The sequence below is a fragment of the Venustampulla echinocandica genome, assembly GCF_003357145.1.
Source record: "Venustampulla echinocandica strain BP 5553 chromosome Unknown scaffold_0, whole genome shotgun sequence".
Lineage (NCBI taxonomy): Eukaryota > Fungi > Ascomycota > Leotiomycetes > Helotiales > Pleuroascaceae > Venustampulla > Venustampulla echinocandica.
The window spans coordinates 5,754,189-5,771,815 of NW_022474205.1; the positions used below are offsets into that span (position 1 = coordinate 5,754,189).

Genomic DNA, 17,627 nt, shown 5'->3' on the forward strand with positions numbered 1-17,627 from the left:
TTCATTTATGGAGCATCAAATTTTCGGCCATATACAATAAAAACCCCACTGAAACGAGCGTGTGCCTTGGCTGTTATACAGTGGCTACACTGGGTCAATAATGGCATTTTGTCCGTTGCGTAGTTCAATTGGGTTGATGGCCCTCCAATATTTTGGGGTTGAGGTTCCTGTTCCGTTCAACTAGCGAGAAGGCTTTGAGTGCGGGTATGGGTCACTTACCCACCAACTTATGCCTGTCGCAATGCATTTAGCTTATTGTTTTCCATTTTGCATATTGCGAACTCCTCATGAACATACTAAGGACAACATCTCTGCGATTCTATCTCCATAACTGGTTTGTAATTAATTTAAACCGAGCTCTATCGCTACACTCTTGGATGGGGTTAGAAGTCACAGCTCCTTTTTTAGTGTTTAAGTAACATAAGAGAGTTCTTTTGGGCTAGCTGTTTGTAGCGGGATTCATTATATACTAGTATAGTCTCGATATACTGTTATGCTAAGTTTATTGGTCTCTCCACATACTCTATGTACACCAACTCAGCTGGCAGTGCTAGTCCCTGACTAGATTTATAATTATTCCTTAGTTAATTACATTCCGATAGCCTATTTATCCATTTTCACTATGCATACTACAATCCTTACCTAGCGCCACTTGACTTGTTGAGTTACCTCTTGTCTTTGCTTTCTTTGATGTGGGGAGTGTTTTTGATGCTCTAGTGAAGAAATTTGGCATGAGTAGTATCAATGTTTCACTTGTCCCGACAAAATCTGATCAGTGCCAGGGAGGAATCTCCAACCCCACGGCCATTATCGCCTGACCTATCACGCTGAGGCAGAGGTCACTGTTAAAAGGTCGAGATGACTGGTGCTCGTGATGTCGAGGGTCTAGAGGAGGGAGCGCCCCACCACACCGAAACCCAAACCACTGCGAAGGAAGCCAAACCAGGAGCGAAAAACACAAACACGAGACGTTGGGAGTTAAATCCTGCAAATCTACGCCATACCTAGGTTTAGAGCACCACGAAGAATGTGTTGGTATTCGTGATGTTAACATCAAAGCCCACGAACCCCACTGCATAAAGCACAGATTACTAAAGGGAAGTGAAGTTGAAAGATTGTTAAGTGATTCTAGTTGATGATTTCTGATTTCTGAATAGTATCTTTAATGGATCGTGACTGGTCTCTTTCCCTCTAATTTGTTCTCTGTTCCTTCTATCTTACCTTAGGTATGTTCTAGGCACCTGAAAAGTGAAATTATCAAACGCTCACTATGCAGTATCTCCTGGCTGGGAGATTGATATTTCCAAGTTGAATAGTCCATTATTTACTCATAATTACAAGGCAGAAGCGGAGATATGCAAGTGCATCACTATGCTCCCCTTCGAAGCCCTCTAACGCCAAAGGAACTCTTGTCCCATCATCTATTTATGTCTCCTCTGCCATATCATACAACCCCACCTCCCCGACATCCAAACCGACTATGTATTATGCGCCACCCTCCCTCTTAGCATATTCCTCCTCGATTCGTTCCTCGTATAACCTATCAGCGGCTTCTTCAGCTTCTGTCTTCGTCTTTGGTGGGTTTGGCGTGTGAGTAGCTTGCGCACTGCCTGAGGTTGGGATAGAGGGGTCCGTCGTTGGGTTGGGCACATTGGAGGAGTTTGAAGGCTTCTCGCCGGAGGAGGTTGTGGCGTTTGGCATTGTGGTCTTAATGTGTTATTGGGAGACTGGAGGTTTGATGTGACTTTGGTTATAATTGCTTGCTGAGGATGTGTAACTGAGCTATTTGGAGGTGGACGCTCGCGGCTTTTGTATCGCGGGGTGGCAAAAGTGTGGCGAGTGTCTCGCTCCTCGCGAGTCTTGATGTGGCGCAGTCAATAGTCACGCGACGACTTCGAGATGTAGAGCTTAAGAGCTCTCCTCTCTTTCTTCTCCTTGCTTTCTTCTTCGTTTAGCGTATTCGTTCCTACGATTCAAGTTTAAATACAGCAAAATTCATTCATGCATTCGTGATAGTATGCACTGGTGTTGATTATAACAAGTCCTGTACAGTGTAAGGAATAATAATATATTCCAAATACTATGTTCAGTTGAGCACGAAGCTCCTGTCTAGTAGGTGACGGCCTAGACTTATATAGAACCCCATCGATCCAGGGCATTGCGGAGCCAATATTCGAGGCTGTATCGTCCCTCTCAGTCTACCGCATCCATTTGTGGCATGTTCGAATCAACTGAGAAATCCCCTATGTATGAGTCCCATCACAACGTAGACGAAAGCCTTGACAATGGTCCGGTAGAGCAGTTGTACGAGCGAGGCTGGCTCCATGACGCGAGGATCGCGAGGAATGTCGACCGGGAGGGTTTCATCCCGTGCATATCGGGGACAGATTTGGCACAGCCGGTCGATTTCGAGTCCTACATAAGCTGGGAAGTGGCGGTTTGGCAACAGTTTGGCTTTGTCGGGACCAGAACACACAAAAATACGTCGCATTGAAGATTATCATTGCCGATGAGTCTCGTGAAATGTCTTCGGAGCTCCGGTTGGTGAACGAAGAAGGCCTGGATTTTGGAGAGGCTGGCGGACAGTGCATTGCAGTCCCGCGTGAACACTTCTGGCACGATGGACTTAACGAGAGACATCCGCACCTAGTTCTCCCCGTACTGGGGCCATGAGTTTCTGCTCTGTGGGGCAAGTTTGAAGATCCTGCGAGGGTTTCTCGAGAGATTGCGTTGCAAGTTACACGTGGACTACATTTTTTGCATAAGAACGGAATCTGTCATGGTGGTTAGTTTTCACCAAGAAAATAGTGTGTGGTGTCTGCTAATACTTTCTATTAGATTTCCGCCCATCTAGCATCCTCTTGAGACTCACGGGTTTTGACGAACTAACTGAAGATGAATTGATAAAGCAGCTCGGAGAGCCAAACAAAGAGCCTCTTCGTGCCATATCTGGAGAGAGCCCAGAACCTTCAGGACCTGAATATTTAGTCGAAGGCCTCAGCCTAGACCGACTGGATGCTCGATTTATATCAGATCAAGTTTCTATCAATGACTTCGGCGAATCCTATGATATGCATAGTCCACCTAAAGATCTCGGAATCACAGCCCCCTTTCGCTCCCCTTTGCTCCTCTTCGACAATACTATCGGCGTTGGATGTGACTTGTGGGCTCTTGCGTGCACAATTTTCGACGTTCGGATCAGGAGTCCCCTCTTTCAGAATTTCATGGATGACGACGACGAGGTAATTATGCAAATGGGGCCGATGCTTGGGAAGCTCCCGGAACCTTGGTGGAGCTCTTGGGAAGCACGGGGGCGGTGGTACGAGGAGGATGGAATGCCGCTGCTTAATCCTGATACTGGGAAACCGTACATGATGATAGATACTCTTGAGGGGCTCCTCTCCGGCAGGTCACCGTCCGGTGACGACCTTGAGGGAAAGAAGAATGAGGCAGGTGGTTTCATTGTTCCGATTAAAGAAGGTAAAGTTTTAGGGAATCTTTTGAGGGGTATTTTGAAGTATGATCCGAAGGAACGACTGACTGTCGAGGCTGTGTTGGAGCATTCTTGGTTCAAGAGATAGTTGAGGTGGCTGGTTTATCTTTAGTATGCCGGAGAACAACATACACCATCACAAGATCCCGTATCTTACGAAATGCTTACCAGCAAGCTGCGATGTTGTGTAAGAGACTTCTTCCTTCCTTTCCGCAGAGATCTCAACGCAGCTTGGGGACAGTTACGAGCAGCCTACCAACTCGATTTAGAGTATACCTAGTCTTAATAGCCTAAGTAAACTCGGCGAGAGCGTATTTGTTCACTTTGAATCGGCGTAAAGTGATTTGATTACCCGCCCACTAGAAAGGGTGAAATAAATGTACTGGCATGGATTGGCTATAAAGCACCAGCGCGAGACTAGATGTAGACGATAATAAGGCAAACCGCATTTCCAGACGATTCCAAAAATTAAATAAACAACTTGTGTTAGGTGAAGAGCCACTGGTAGATCTAAATACACGATCATTTTCTTACCTTTTCCATTTCCGACATATGCCAGTAATGTTTATCTTCGTGGCCTCTGCATCTCAAGGGCGCCAGAACCATTGTGCTTCCGAATAGTGGCACCGTAGTCTTCTGGCGTGCGCTTGGGATTTATTGGTTTTGCCGAAGTTTGTTACGCTATACAACATAACTTTGTCTCTTATCAATAAGAGGAGAAATGTGGCATTTCATGGCTGCAAGAGAGCCGTGGATCTTAGGAAGAAGCGTTGTAGTATAGGTCGTCAAGAAGCCTATACCATCAGTGTAGATGAGAATATTAGGGGATAGAGGAAAAGAATAGATTAAAGATGGGGCGGAATATCTTCATAATTAGAAAGGATAGCTCTCAAAGATGGGGAACCGCGATATTTTAAATACCTTAAGTGTGACAAGGTGGGCCAAGGGCACTGAGTATACTTAAAAGTATAGAAGAAAGATATAGGAAGCAAGAGCCTGAAGGTTGGAAAGTGTCGACATACCCGTGGTATAACAAGGCCTATGAAATCCCAGACAATCGCATCTCAAGATTATCACTAAATATTACAGAAGATGCTCTCGAGGACTGGAACTGTGTCGCCGGGATATCCCAGTGTCCATTTTCAAATTGCGTGGTTTGGCTAAACACTTGCCACTGTGCCAGGGAAGACAAGCTTGCCACTCCAACTTGGCAGCGCAATTTCGAAATTCGGACCTCCTAGCAACGGACAGCGGACGTAGCACAAAAGGTTGATGTGAGAGCGCTAATGTGGCATATTGCAAATTCGCTAGAAACACGGCTCTGCTCCTTGATTCCGATTCCGAATCTCAAAAATATTTTCGCTGAAGGTTTCCTCCACTTGAATACCTCTTGTGCACGGTTTTCAACAAGAGGATGCCATAGCCAATGTTTATGAGGTGATTTGTGGTGGCTGCGGCAAAGATTTCTATGCCCAGACAAAAGGGCTTGTAGCCAAGCGCTGCCTACACCAATTTTTGGTCTTGGATTTGCCTCATCTGGTATGCTTGCGTAGCTATGCGGTCATCCTTCGGCGCCCCCTTCTCTTGTCGGAAGCTTGGAATCGCCTTGTCTTTTTGATCTTAGAAGCCTACTCACCCTTACCGCTTTTCCCAAGGCACCGAGATGTGTGATCTCCTGAGGTCTGTTGGAATGTCACGATTGGTAGACTAGGGCTTACGGCTTGACAGTAACCGCTCTGTTAAAAGGCTCGAGGGTTCCCCCACTCTTACGTAGTATGCACGACTAGTACTTACTTCTTGGGAGGTCTGAGATGGCAATAATTGTTAGATGCGCCTCGAGTTCGCGCGCTAGGCGCCCGCTGTTTGGCTACGGAGGTGGCCGAGTGTTGCCCACATGTCACCCACGACGTTCTCGTACTGCACGAAACCTGCTAGTGCACCCCGTTATTGCAAGCTAGGATTGTTACGGATTTCACGTTATCCTCGTCGTGAGTGGTTGATCCTTGAAAATTTGCGAAGTTCTGGATACGGGTATTACCGCGTACCTGGATAGAAAACCTGTTACTGCAATCCTCCAGTAATTGCCTCGTAACCAAGTGGAAGATTTCGTTAGCAAGGCCTAGATTCCGGGGGTTGACCTCTGATTTGCCAGAAGTCTTTGGTGCGACTTCTAGGTATCCTTAGTCAGCCTTTCGCCGTGGTAATACTCCGTATTACCTCTACCGATGCAGGGTCTTCAGGGAGATAACCCAGCGAAAAACCCCCACGGGTCCCTGCGAAGGTGCTTTACCTATTGACGATGGCCTATGGAGTAATAGTAAGTCTCTTGGGGTTGAACCTCCGACATGGACGCTGTGGGGATCGACAACCTAACCTAGCTGCACGCAAAATATGTATTTGCTAGGATAAACAAGCTCCCCTGGGCAGGGCGATCGGCCAGGGAAAACATGGTAATGGAGCGACAGAGATTTTGCTTATCTTCGGTCGTATTTCCCCTGCACTGGTTCTGGACCAACTTTACTCTTGCTGTGCTGGAGTTTATCGCATACCATATTTCTCCATCGTCCCCACAATAGTGCCTAACGGGTATCTTCGAGGGCTGATTGCGAGTCGCCCCAGAACGGCAAACACAGTGCAACATGGCATCCACAGGGTTTGATCTGCCAAAAGCGGACAATCGCCACGATAAGATTCAGGAAGAATCTAAAATCGAGTCCCAAGATGCTGTATCGATTTCAGTACAATCCACAAACGACTCAACCCATCGCCAGCTCCGACCAAGACATGTTCAACTGATTGGTATTGGAGGGACTATTGGCACGGCTCTTTACGTTCAGATTGGAAAAGGATTGATCAATGGAGGCCCTGGAAGTTTGTTTTTGGCCTTTACAATATGGTATGTTTATGTCTGGAGATGTGCCCCGTGATGCTACGCAGAAGTTACACAACCCAAAGCATCTACCTACTCGATGCGCTCAAGATCATGCCGAAGCATGGATTAACAGGGCGAATTGGTGATAATGAAGGGAAAACGAAAACCCTTGAGGAGAGGGGATTATATTCCCCTCTTCCTTTCATTAAGAGCTTCTCCCCTGCGTCAAAATTCCCTTACTAGATCATGGTTCTTATACATTATTGTGATAGGTGTACATTTATATTGGCCGTTACCAATGTTAGTGATCTGCCCAAAGCGCCTCAGCCCAAAGCGCGAAATAAACTGGAAATTCTAATATTCATTCGTGTGTAGTGCATGGCTGAAATGGTCACATACCTGCCTATTTCATCGCCTTTCATCCGCTTTGCTGGCCGTTATGTCGACGAAGCATTCGGTGTTGCCGCTGGTTATAACTTCTTTATTTTCGAAGCGGCTCTGGTGCCCTTCGAAATTGTGGCCTGCAATGTTATTATACACTACTGGAGTGACGCCGTTCCTGCAGGAGGTATTATTGCGATTGTGATCGTTTCTTATGGGTAGGCTATCAATCATACTGCCCTCACTCCAACGCAAAGTCTAATCCTGGCGTGCAGAGTTATCAACGTCTTCGCGGTGAAACTGTATGGAGAGTCTGAATTTGTGAGCTATCTATTGTCAATTTTGAATAACCGACTAACACGCAATAGTGGCTTGCATTGGGCAAAGTACTCCTGATCATTGGCCTGATTATTTTCACATTCATCACTATGGTGGGAGGCAATCCGATTCATGATCGCTTCGGTTTCCGATACTGGTCTAGTCCCGGCGCATTTGCAGAGCTCTACAAGACTGGAGACCTAGGAAGGTTTCTAGGCTTTCTGCAATGTCTTATCCAAGCCTCCTTCACCATTGCAGGTCCAGATTACGTGTCTATGGCCGCCGGAGAGGCAGAGAACCCTCGTAAAGCGATGCCTAGAGCGTTCAATGGAGTCTTCTACCGTCTCACCGCATTCTTCGTGCTGGGAAGTCTGGCAGTCGGGATCCTCGTTCCTTATGACGACCAAGAATTGAAAGACGCCTTCACCAACGGCCTCCCTGGAGCAGCAGCCTCCCCATATGTCGTCGCTATGCGCCGCCTCAAAATCAAGATCCTCCCCGATATTGTCAACTCCATGGTTCTCGCAGCTGCATTCTCCGCCGGAAACAGCTACGTCTACTGCGCATCCCGCTCTCTCTTCGGTTTGGCGCTGGAAGGCAAAGCTCCCCGAATCTTCACTAGATGCACCAAGCATGGTGTGCCCATCTACTGTGTAGCCGTTGTGCTAGCCATCTCGCTCCTCTCCTTCCTACAGGTATCGAACAACGCCGCCGTGGTTCTAAGTTGGTTTGTCAGTCTAGTGACCGCCAGCCAACTGATAAACTTCTCTGTTATGGCGTATACGTTTATTGCCTGGAAGAGGGCATGTGATGCTCAGGGTCTGGATCGGAAATCGTTACCGCATACGAGCTTTTGGCAACCGTTCTGTGCGTACTATGCGCTGACTGGCACATTTATTATGACGTTTGTTGGAGGATATACCGTTTTCATGCCAGGTAATTCAAAATTTATTTCCGCATTGGCTCCCCTCATGCCTTATCCCCAGCATTCCCCATTTCGGGCTGAATTTGCTTTATTTCGAAACTATATGCTAACCAGGGAACCTGGATATAGGACAATGGGATATCCCCACCTTCCTCTTTTCATATATGATGGTCTTTCTTTTCCCCGTCATCTTCATCAGCTGGAAATTGCTGAACAAGACCAAATGGCTTAAGCCTGAAGAGGTGGTGCTGAGAACATCCGAGGTGGATGAAATTGATGAATATACCAAAAATTATGTCGAACAACCGCCTTCAACGAGATGGCATGCCTGGTTAGATAGGTTGTTTGGCTAGGGAGTGAGCACTTTACGGACTGGTCCGAAGATATAAACAGTGCGATTGCTTCTCGAAGTTATCAATATATTGAGAAACAACCCATTTTAAATATATTAGCAAGCGTGTTCCCCTAAGGGGATATCCTTTATCTACAATTCAATAGCAGGTTCCAACTGACCACAACTGCCATATAGCGACAATTACACTTTCTAGTAGAACTTACTTATTAGTTAGCTCCATTGCCTTTGCTTCTCGGTTCTTGGTACGCAAACTTAAAACCTAGACTCTTTAACCTAATTCCCCATCCCACTCACATCCCACCTTGCTCTCCAACAGCAGAATGTGTAGGTAGATACAAGACTAACTGTATATGCTGGCATAGTTAATAAACCTATCAATGACTCCTTTAACTTTGGTTACTATTTAAATATCCTACGTGCCATACTTACCTGCGCATTGACAGAGCCAGATGCCCATAGCTTCTTGAACATGTTCCAGGTCACGAGTTTGAATAGAGACGGGAGGGTTACCGTGATGCTTCTCCATCTTTTTCCTTCCCTCTGTTTTCTCGCTCTGATATTCTGTTGCAGTTGAGTAGGAGCCCTCTTCCGCCAAACCAGGGTATCGGAATTTGCTTCACCTTATTTGCTAGGTTCCATGCTCCAAGGAGATGATTAAGGGATGGATGAGCTTGTGGTGTGATTTAACTCGACAAGAATTGCTTTCTAGCTTTCGGCACTGATGATAGTAACGGTATACTCATCAACAAGTATTGATATTCCCATGCCATAGTAGGAGGGCCATCTCCCAATAGAGTATGTATAGCATCTGCGGCAAAGCACGATGAAGTCTCTGAAACCTCAACTACATCTCCATTCCTAATTTTCATCTCCATCTCTCTACAATTCCTTATATTCTCTAATCCATATCATCGCCCAGATATGCAAGAAGCCCTGGCCACTTCATCCACATACCCGAACTTTATTTAGCGCCAATACGCTGGTCATTTTCTCGGCTCCTAGGTGGAGAGCGATCGCGTCAGAAAAGCCAGCCAGCAGCCGGAATAGGCTATAATATTGACCAGAGAGTGTGCAAGCTGTGTAGAATTGAGGATGGCCACAATGACAAATTGGGTCACCGGGGGGGGGGGGAAGGGGAGATGCTCAGAGGAGACTGGGGCGAAGGTTTCCGGTGATCGCGAAGCTTTTCAAGGCGACAACGAGGGACAAAATTGCAATAAGAATTGATGGGCGAAATATTTGATGGGAAAATATCGCTAGAGGAATGAGCAAGATGGTTGAGGTGCGTTGTTCTTTCATGGCCGTTCGCGTAGGCTTCTAGGAAATAAGGGTGCGACAAAACGAGCACGATGGACATAGGAATCAAGAGAAAAGCAAAATGAAGAACGCGGAGAAGAAGACAGAAGAATAGGAACGCGTGAACTCGAGCTGCCAAGGCGGGATACTTGTTCAGAAGCACCGGCATGTTGGTTTCATACTTCGTAGTTGTTACTACCTACCTTGGCTGGCTGAGGTTGCAGCAGCACCCCGAACCGACCGCCATCAAAATAGCCGCCATCACCGTTTGCTGACGCCCATTTGTCCTCCATCTTCGATTTTCGTCTCATGGCCGCGCCATTCTTACTACGAGTATGGCACGCTTGCAGCAACGACGGATCCGAGCTGCTGCTATTGCTGTAGGCATCACTGTCATTCTTATATTCACTTGGTGGAGCAGACCGAACAATGAGTTCTCCATCACGTAGCCACACGAGGTAGATTCAAGTCTCGATTCTACGGCGGTCTCGAGTTCCTCCTAATATTTAGATGCTCCTCAAGCAATTTTTCCCGACTCAGATTCTAAGAATATCGATGAGCTAGATTCTAAGAATGCCGATGAGTCGGATTCTAAGAATGTCGGTGACACAAGCCCACCGACGCCATCGCCAACCCCAGCCGCCGCGAAAAAGTGTATGGGATACGAGAGTCTGCAAAGTTTAAAGTAAGCTCCGCTTTCAGAAGGAAAACGCAAGTTCCCATACTCAAGGCCAGAGCCGGAATGCCGAACTTTTCAATTGCCCGCCATGGAGAAGCTCCTGGAACGGATGAAAGGGGTAGTCAAGGATCCAGATCCCTTCTGGCTCTTTGAGAACAGCTATCCGAACACACTGGATACGATGATCAAATGGCGTGGTTATGCTAAGAAGATCGACCCAGAGACGAAAAACGAAACCGTTACTGACGAGGAATCGTGATCACTGGTGATATAGATGCCATGTGGTTGAGAGACTCTGCGTCGCAAATTTATTCCTACCTTCCGCTCCTTGAAGCCTCGGAAGACCCCAAATCCCTAGCAAGTCTTTGGAGAGGAGTCATCAATACCCATGCGCGGTATATCATCATTTCTCCTTATTGCCATAGTTTCCAACCACCCCCGGAATCTGGTGTGAATCCCACAGATAACGGGGCCGTCACTCAGAACAACCCTCAACCATCTTACAATCCTGTGAAGGTTTTTGACTGCAAATGGGAGCTGGATTCCCTTGCCTCCTTTCTACAGATCTCTACGGCATACTATGAGCGCACCAAGGACCTCAACGTTTTTCAGAAATATGACTGGATTGAAGCCGTGAAAGCTGCTGTAGATGCAGCTGGCGCTATGAGACTGGGCACTTATGCACCCGAGGGAAAGGTCGAGAAGTCGGCATGGACTTTCACTGGATGGACGAACCGTAGCTCAGAGACTCTGACCAACGATGGTTTGGGAAACCCAACCAAGGGGAACGGTATGGTCAGGTCGGCCTTCAGACCTTCAGATGATGCATGCATCTACCAACTTCTTGTCCCAGCTAACATGATGTTCGCCAAATACCTGGAACAGGGTTCCCTGATCATGGAAAAGCTGGAAGGCGACCAGGTAAAGAACCTCACGACGGTCATGCGGGACTTCGCCCTTGGAATCAGTGTTCCTTCTCTCCTCTCCATCCCACTCTTCAGCTATGCAAACTCCTCGTTCCCCTTTCCAGAACCCGCCAAAGGCGATCCTAAACGGGACCACGCCCAAATCTATAAGAACACGCGAGACTTCATCCTCAGCGACAGTAATCCGTATTTTGCCAAAGGGCCGGCGTTATCTGCTATCGGGGGTCCGCATCTTAGCCCTGGAAAGGGCTGGCCCATGGCGGCTATTATCAGAGCTCTTTCTGCATTCCGGATTGGATTAGGCGAGAAGAAGCTAGAGGAGGAAGTTAAGGGGCAGTTGAGCATGGCGTTGAATTCTACTGGCGGAACAGGCGTTATACACGAGAGTGTTAACGCGTGGAATGCGGGTGATTGGACCCGGGCTTGGTTTAGGTGGGCAAATGGGTTGTTGGGGGAGTTGGTTTTGAAGATTGATGAGGAGAAGAAGGAGTGGTTGGCGGAGAGTTGGCAGGATTGATATTTGGATATTCAAGGTTATTGGAGCTATATATATTACGCTATTCTAGAAAGCGAATCTGCATCAAACTAATAAATTTACTTTAAAATGTTATGGAATTTGATATTGCTTCTTGTGACAGAAAGCGAATTGAGGTGCATTCAACTAGCCACCTATATTCAATGTCCTAAACACCGTTCATATTCAAGGAGAATGCTCTATAGTACTTTAAGCAATAAAATTCTTTGAGATATAGTAGTCCGAGCTTAATCTCTAACAAACTATTACTACTTGCCTGTTAACTTACTAAACAGGAAACTTAGTGCGGCCAGTACATAACAATATTAGATGTTACACATCACACTCCGAGACATCATTGTTATCCATTGCACATTGGCTGCAAATAACTACCCCCCATCCCTCAGTACAAATGGCAAAAGAGCTTCTCCGCCCTTTCACCGGTATCACATCGAGACAGGAAGGGGGTTTGTTGCAAATCACACAGATGAGTCAACAGTTTGACACGCATTACACTTCTTAAGCGACTTGGCCTTAAGATGTTAAGAATATTCTAGAATAAACCGAAGGTTTTAATGAGTCTTGTTGCACATCGCACTGGTGAGTCAGAGCCTTGGACACATTTGCCACTGTTGACCATCACCTTGGCTTTAAGGCGTAAGTGGGATGTGACTTTCAAGAGGCTCTTGTTGCATATCGCACTTTATGAGTCAACACTCCGAGATATATTGACCGCTTTGAGTGCCTTAAACTTAAAGTAGGTAGGGGCCTTATACTGCCTATATAAGAGCATATTTACGGATGTGACATGGTACTCATTGGTCTCTATAGATAGACTTGTACTTACTCCGTATCCTTTAATGCTAGCATGAAACTGCTAGATCCTAGCTATTTAGATATAAAGTCTCTTCGTCGAGGTTTTGGTTTCTTGTCAAGCCAACACTATCCGAAGTTCTGTTTAGCCAGAGCCTTCAACATAGCCATCGTCCCCTCTTCTTTCGCCCTATATTCCTGCAACCTCTCTTCCCTCTCAGCCATTCTGGCCCTCAAAATTTCCTCTTTCCTCAACTCTCTCTCATTCTTCTTCCTCTCAAATTCCTGCTTCTCCTTCTTAAACCCCTCTATTCCCTCACCTCCGCCCATTAATTCGGAGTCCGGAACCTCAGCAGCTCCAGGGGATTTTTCTCTAAAACCTTTCATCTTCTCGTTGATCTCCTTTTTCTTTTCGAGTTGGCGCTCCCTTGTTCCTGCATCGGCTCTAGGGACTAGTTCGTCGAGAGCAGCTTTTTGTTCTTTGCGATCGACTTTGCGGGCAAATCGGATGTCTTCTCGGCGTGCAAGGCTATCCTCAACATTCATTTCTGGGCTCGTGTTAGTTATAATAAGAGCTGGGTTTTACATGAGTGGCATACCCCTCTTGAGCTCTAAGTCCTGCATGTTTGGTATGCTCGGTCCGACTCTACCCCTTCGTGACTTGCTCTCTTGTCCTGGTAATGTTGGCCCAATGGAATCATCACTATCACTATCTCCTCCATCTTGATCGTCTTTAGGTCTTTCCGCAGATTCCCTGCAACCCGCACTATAGGATTTCGGTTCTCGGATCTCTGGATCGGCTTCGGAAGCTTGACTAGATTGTATAGCTTTTTGTAGTGTGGCAGGATCGTACCATCCTTCAGCGAGTTCTCCACGATTCCTCACACAGGTTAGCCAAAATACACACCCCATCTCCCCAGGAGTGAGACAATATATTCCTTACCATTTACCAATGAAGCTCTTCCACCGTCCCCGCGCCTCTATCTCGTCTATGTCTTCTAAGAACTTGCCCTTCTGGATATCGAGATATAAAGCAAACATGGGTTTGAAAGTCGCATAATCTCTCTTCGTCAATGGACGAGAATTGTAAGGGAGCTCGACGGCTGGGGAAGCATCGTGCGGCTGTTTGCGCTTGTGGTGACGTCGATGAGGAGATCGTGTTCGTTCGGAATCTGGGCGATGTCTTCGGGGCGATCGAGATCTTGAGTCTCGGACACGATCATCTTCCCGATATCTGCGATTTGAGTTTTCCATATTCAATGTTATATGGGCGTGAAGGGGAATGAGGAGAACCTGAAGTTGATAAAGTTAAGGATCCCGGAGTAGTTGGATTATCGTCCTGTCACGTGGCGATAAATACAACTGTCAAACCTGTCAAACACAGCTCAGTACATTATATCAGATGCACTTTCCCGTTCCAAATTCTCAATGGCAATTTATTACCGCAACAACAAGTTCCCTAATCCGGATCACCCCCAATATTAGCTCGCTTATGGATGGCTCTTCACCATCTTTAAAGCGACTTTTGTTATCAAGCATGGGCTGCTCGTTGAAAAAACCCCAAGACTCCTTGAGCCTGCCTCGTTGCTTCACTGCTACTATTCCCGGGCTGTCATGGCCAACAGGGCCAGCGCCCGGCTTAGTTTTGTATCGAGCGTCTTGGTTATTGGGGCGAACTTCTGAGAGCTTGAAGCCAAGCCGCTCAACCCGGACCCTACAAATTTCCTGATTCTCAATATGCCCTCAGCTCAAGATATCCTCCTGGGACAGCTGTGCCACACCCCAGGACGCAGAATATTCTATAAGTACCAATTGTCTCGCCGATATTTGGTGTTGAACGCTACATGTACATTTCTAGGTGCCAAGTGAATCGATGGTTTAGTAATAAGTTCCGGATTGTTGCGTAGCTTGCGTTTTGACATTTGTCCTATGTCTAGAGGCAGGTGTCTCATGCCACATAGTCAGCAGTTTTCAAGGCATCGTCTATGTTAAGCGTTTGGCATCTGGAGAATGAATGTAAACTACGGGAATACAATAGTGGATATGTCACAGGCATGAGCGGTGATTATTCTCCTTACCAAAATGAACCTTCGCGTATGTTATGCGGGTTTTAACAGAAAGCTAGAGGCCTGTAGGGTGTGCCAAGCCCAGTAATTAAGCCACCTCTTAAAATTGCGATACACGCCAGCTCTTTCATTATGTTCTCTATTGGTTTCCTGTTTAACTGCAACCACTTTAACGCCTTACATATAAGGCGAATAATGCGATGTGCAACAAAGTGCCTTCTTGAGGATGCGACATGCAACAAATCTTTCAGCCTTCCCTTAAAAGGGCAATTTGCGTCAAAACGTGTTTTTGTGCCTTGCAGTTAAGGCGAATGAGCATCGCGAAGTGCAACAAAGTTCTACCTAGAATTTGCAACTGCGACAACCCTATTTTTATAACATAGCCGTAAAGGTGCGATTTGCGACATAATCTACTCTTGCGCCTTGTAGCAATGCTAGTAACCACTGCGATATGCAACAAGTGGCCCTTTTAAAACTGTGAAATGCGTCAAAACACTGGTCACATCTTCTGTCAAATTTTCCTTCAAATCACGATGCACTACAAGACTCAAACTCTCTACTCTCTACTTCCTGTGGATGTGCCATATGCACCAAAACCTGCTCTATACAATGCCACCACTGTTTAGAACATATAACAAAATCCCATCTTTTGTCCAGATGATTCAAAGCTATGTAATGGCATGTTTTGTTGTTACTAGTTTTTCAAAGGGTGATTTGCCTCTACCGTACTTGAATACTTCACCATCTTAACATATAAAATGCACAGAGCAAATACAGGTTTGGGACGTGCAGCAAACCACTGCTCTTGAAAACACCTGAGCTGAAACGCTCTTTACAAGTAGTATCTACAAGAAGTAGTCGCTATAAAACCATACCGCGTTAAAAGCCCGGCACTATATATCCCTTAAAAAGACGAACCAGAGATTTATAAGGCGGTAAAGTATCGATCTTAAGAGTGTAGTATGTCGCTAGCGTGGTATGCTACTATCAAGCTGGGCAAGTGCCAAGAGGTGCGATATGCGACAAAACATCCTTCTAAGGGTGCTCTATGACCAAGTTAGGCAAGCGCCAGCATGTGCGATATGCGACAAAATAACCTCTCAAGAGTGCTTTATAACTAACAGGGTATATGTGTGCACTAAAAGGCGGCAATGAATACGGTGTGTGGTGAACCAGCTATGTAGAAAGTTATAAGTCCTAATGGAACATTTGTGGCCAGTGCAAAGACGCGAAAGGTTGGAATATGAACTGAATTTAGCTTTTAATTATCAGATATGTTGAATAAAAGTTGCAAGTTGTTGCATCCTAATGAGCGCCAAGTATAAATGATCTATGCTCTTGGAAGCTATGGTTTGTTCTTAATAAAGTGTTGATAAGGTTATTGAGGAAAGAAGGGATAGATCTTGTGATAAAGGGTGGATAAATAATTCAAACAGATTAAAAAAGGAAAACAACCCAAGCAGAGCGGCACTGCAAAAGTTTAAATAGTGAAATAAGGCATAAGTCCTTCTAAGTACTAAATGAATCTTGGGGTAGAACGGGTCCTCTGTCTATTTGTATACTGAGTGCCTCGATCACCAAAGCCCGTGCGTGTCCTTCCAAGTATTTTGGAAACATACTCTGTCTGCCCACCACATATAGAATACGCCTAGCCGTGAGACCCTATCTACTCAGTACTAACCATACAATCCAAAATCAAACCCAACCAAGCACGACTCCAAATAATAATACCAAAGCTAATAATATTACGCGTCCACCCCAGAACTCTTTCCCTTACCATCATCCTTCTGCAATCCAGTCGTGATCCCAGTCATAAGAGTATCGGCATCCGTCTCGGGTTTCACGCCCCAGCTCCATGGCATCCAGCTTCCGCCACTTGCCTCCCGCCTTGCGTGGGGCGACCCATCTTCTGCTCCGCTTTCCGCGTCAATCTTCTCGAAATCACCCTCGCTCTTCCGGCTACTTAAGACGCTTACTGGGCGCCTAGGGGAATCATCCCCAGTTTGGAGGGTATTGGCTTCTTTATCCAGGGCTGAAAGAATAATGGAGAGGCGTTCGCGCTGAGCGGCTATAAAAGAGAGGCGCTCTTCGCCCTGGACGGTGGGCGGAATAAGTGTCTGCGAGTTTGAGAAATCACGGGCCTCGCTGGGGTCGGTTGCTGTAGGATCTCGCGAGGTGGCGGCGCTCACTGCTGAGGCGAGAAGCGCATAGAAATCGTTTGCAGTGTTGGTTGCGCCGATAACGGGGTTTGCGGGCATAGAAGCCCGCGCTGATGGGAGGTTAAACCGGGCCATGAGGCTTTGTGTGTAGCTAAATGGACCCGGTGTGGAAGGCGGCGTTGGCGCTTTGGGAGGAAGGCCGAGGACATGTTGTTTGAATAGCTCGATGGCGTGCTTTAGGTAGGAGAGACCTGCTGCTTTAGCGCGATCGTGTGCGGATGATATAAAGTCGTCGATGGCGAGCTCGTTTTCGCGGAGGAAGGGATGGACGTGAGTCTGATAGAGGACGCGGGCACCTTGAGTTTGCGGAAGAATGAGGTAGAGGAGGAAGGCCAGGCGGATCCAGGAATAAAACGGGATCCTGATATGACCGTAGTTATTAGCTTCAGCTCCAGGATATCATATCACATCGCTTGAACATCGCATACCAGAATAGAATAAAACCAGCCCATGATTCAACGAGCAACGCGCATGCCAACACCACCCAGTACATCAGCCATGGTGCAAGTAGCGCGGGATCGGAGGTCTTGAGAGCTTTATAGGAGGCAAACACAGGGAAGAGGAATGTGGGGATCGATCTGCCACTCTGTCAGTATTGCACAAAACATGTATATAGCTTGTATCGCAATAACTTAGTTGCCATCGCAGCTCGAGGTGGGACAGGGCAGAACATGACATGGCGGGGCAAGCTTACGATAAGAGCCTTGCGAATGTATCAAACATGATCGCCTTATCTCTTGCGGGATGGAATGCTTAGATGTTGAGGTTTG

The 17,627-nt window shown here is 46.6% G+C and overlaps 6 protein-coding genes across 6 annotated transcripts; 3 read left to right on the plus strand and 3 right to left on the minus strand.

Annotated features, from left to right (window-relative positions):
* Positions 1-1,485: 1,485 nt before the first annotated feature.
* Positions 1,486-1,701, minus strand: BP5553_01770 (uncharacterized protein; the record flags this gene model as incomplete). Its single annotated transcript, XM_032010393.1, has 1 exon — positions 1,486-1,701. The coding sequence occupies one exon, from the start codon at positions 1,699-1,701 to the stop codon at positions 1,486-1,488; it is 216 nt and encodes a 71-aa protein (XP_031874447.1).
* An 822-nt stretch (positions 1,702-2,523) lies between these two features.
* BP5553_01771 (uncharacterized protein) lies at positions 2,524-3,581 on the plus strand (the record flags this gene model as incomplete). The annotated part of the gene is made up of 3 exons (XM_032010394.1): positions 2,524-2,649; positions 2,695-2,785; positions 2,839-3,581. The coding sequence occupies 3 exons, from the start codon at positions 2,524-2,526 to the stop codon at positions 3,579-3,581; spliced, it is 960 nt and encodes a 319-aa protein (XP_031874448.1).
* A 2,551-nt stretch (positions 3,582-6,132) lies between these two features.
* Positions 6,133-8,342, plus strand: BP5553_01772 (uncharacterized protein; the record flags this gene model as incomplete). Its single annotated transcript, XM_032010395.1, has 6 exons — positions 6,133-6,389; positions 6,638-6,665; positions 6,741-6,964; positions 7,022-7,067; positions 7,115-8,000; positions 8,119-8,342. 6 exons carry the CDS (start codon positions 6,133-6,135, stop codon positions 8,340-8,342), a joined length of 1,665 nt encoding a protein of 554 aa, XP_031874449.1.
* Positions 8,343-10,407: 2,065 nt separating this feature from the next.
* On the plus strand, positions 10,408-11,762 carry BP5553_01773 (uncharacterized protein; the record flags this gene model as incomplete). The annotated part of the gene is made up of 2 exons (XM_032010396.1): positions 10,408-10,574; positions 10,745-11,762. The coding sequence occupies 2 exons, from the start codon at positions 10,408-10,410 to the stop codon at positions 11,760-11,762; spliced, it is 1,185 nt and encodes a 394-aa protein (XP_031874450.1).
* A 939-nt stretch (positions 11,763-12,701) lies between these two features.
* On the minus strand, positions 12,702-13,826 carry BP5553_01774 (Uncharacterized protein; the record flags this gene model as incomplete). The annotated part of the gene is made up of 3 exons (XM_032010397.1): positions 12,702-13,120; positions 13,172-13,452; positions 13,516-13,826. The coding sequence occupies 3 exons, from the start codon at positions 13,824-13,826 to the stop codon at positions 12,702-12,704; spliced, it is 1,011 nt and encodes a 336-aa protein (XP_031874451.1).
* A 2,557-nt stretch (positions 13,827-16,383) lies between these two features.
* On the minus strand, positions 16,384-17,580 carry BP5553_01775 (Protein YOP1; the record flags this gene model as incomplete). Its single annotated transcript, XM_032010398.1, has 3 exons — positions 16,384-17,218; positions 17,286-17,435; positions 17,552-17,580. 3 exons carry the CDS (start codon positions 17,578-17,580, stop codon positions 16,384-16,386), a joined length of 1,014 nt encoding a protein of 337 aa, XP_031874452.1.
* Positions 17,581-17,627: the final 47 nt, after the last annotated feature.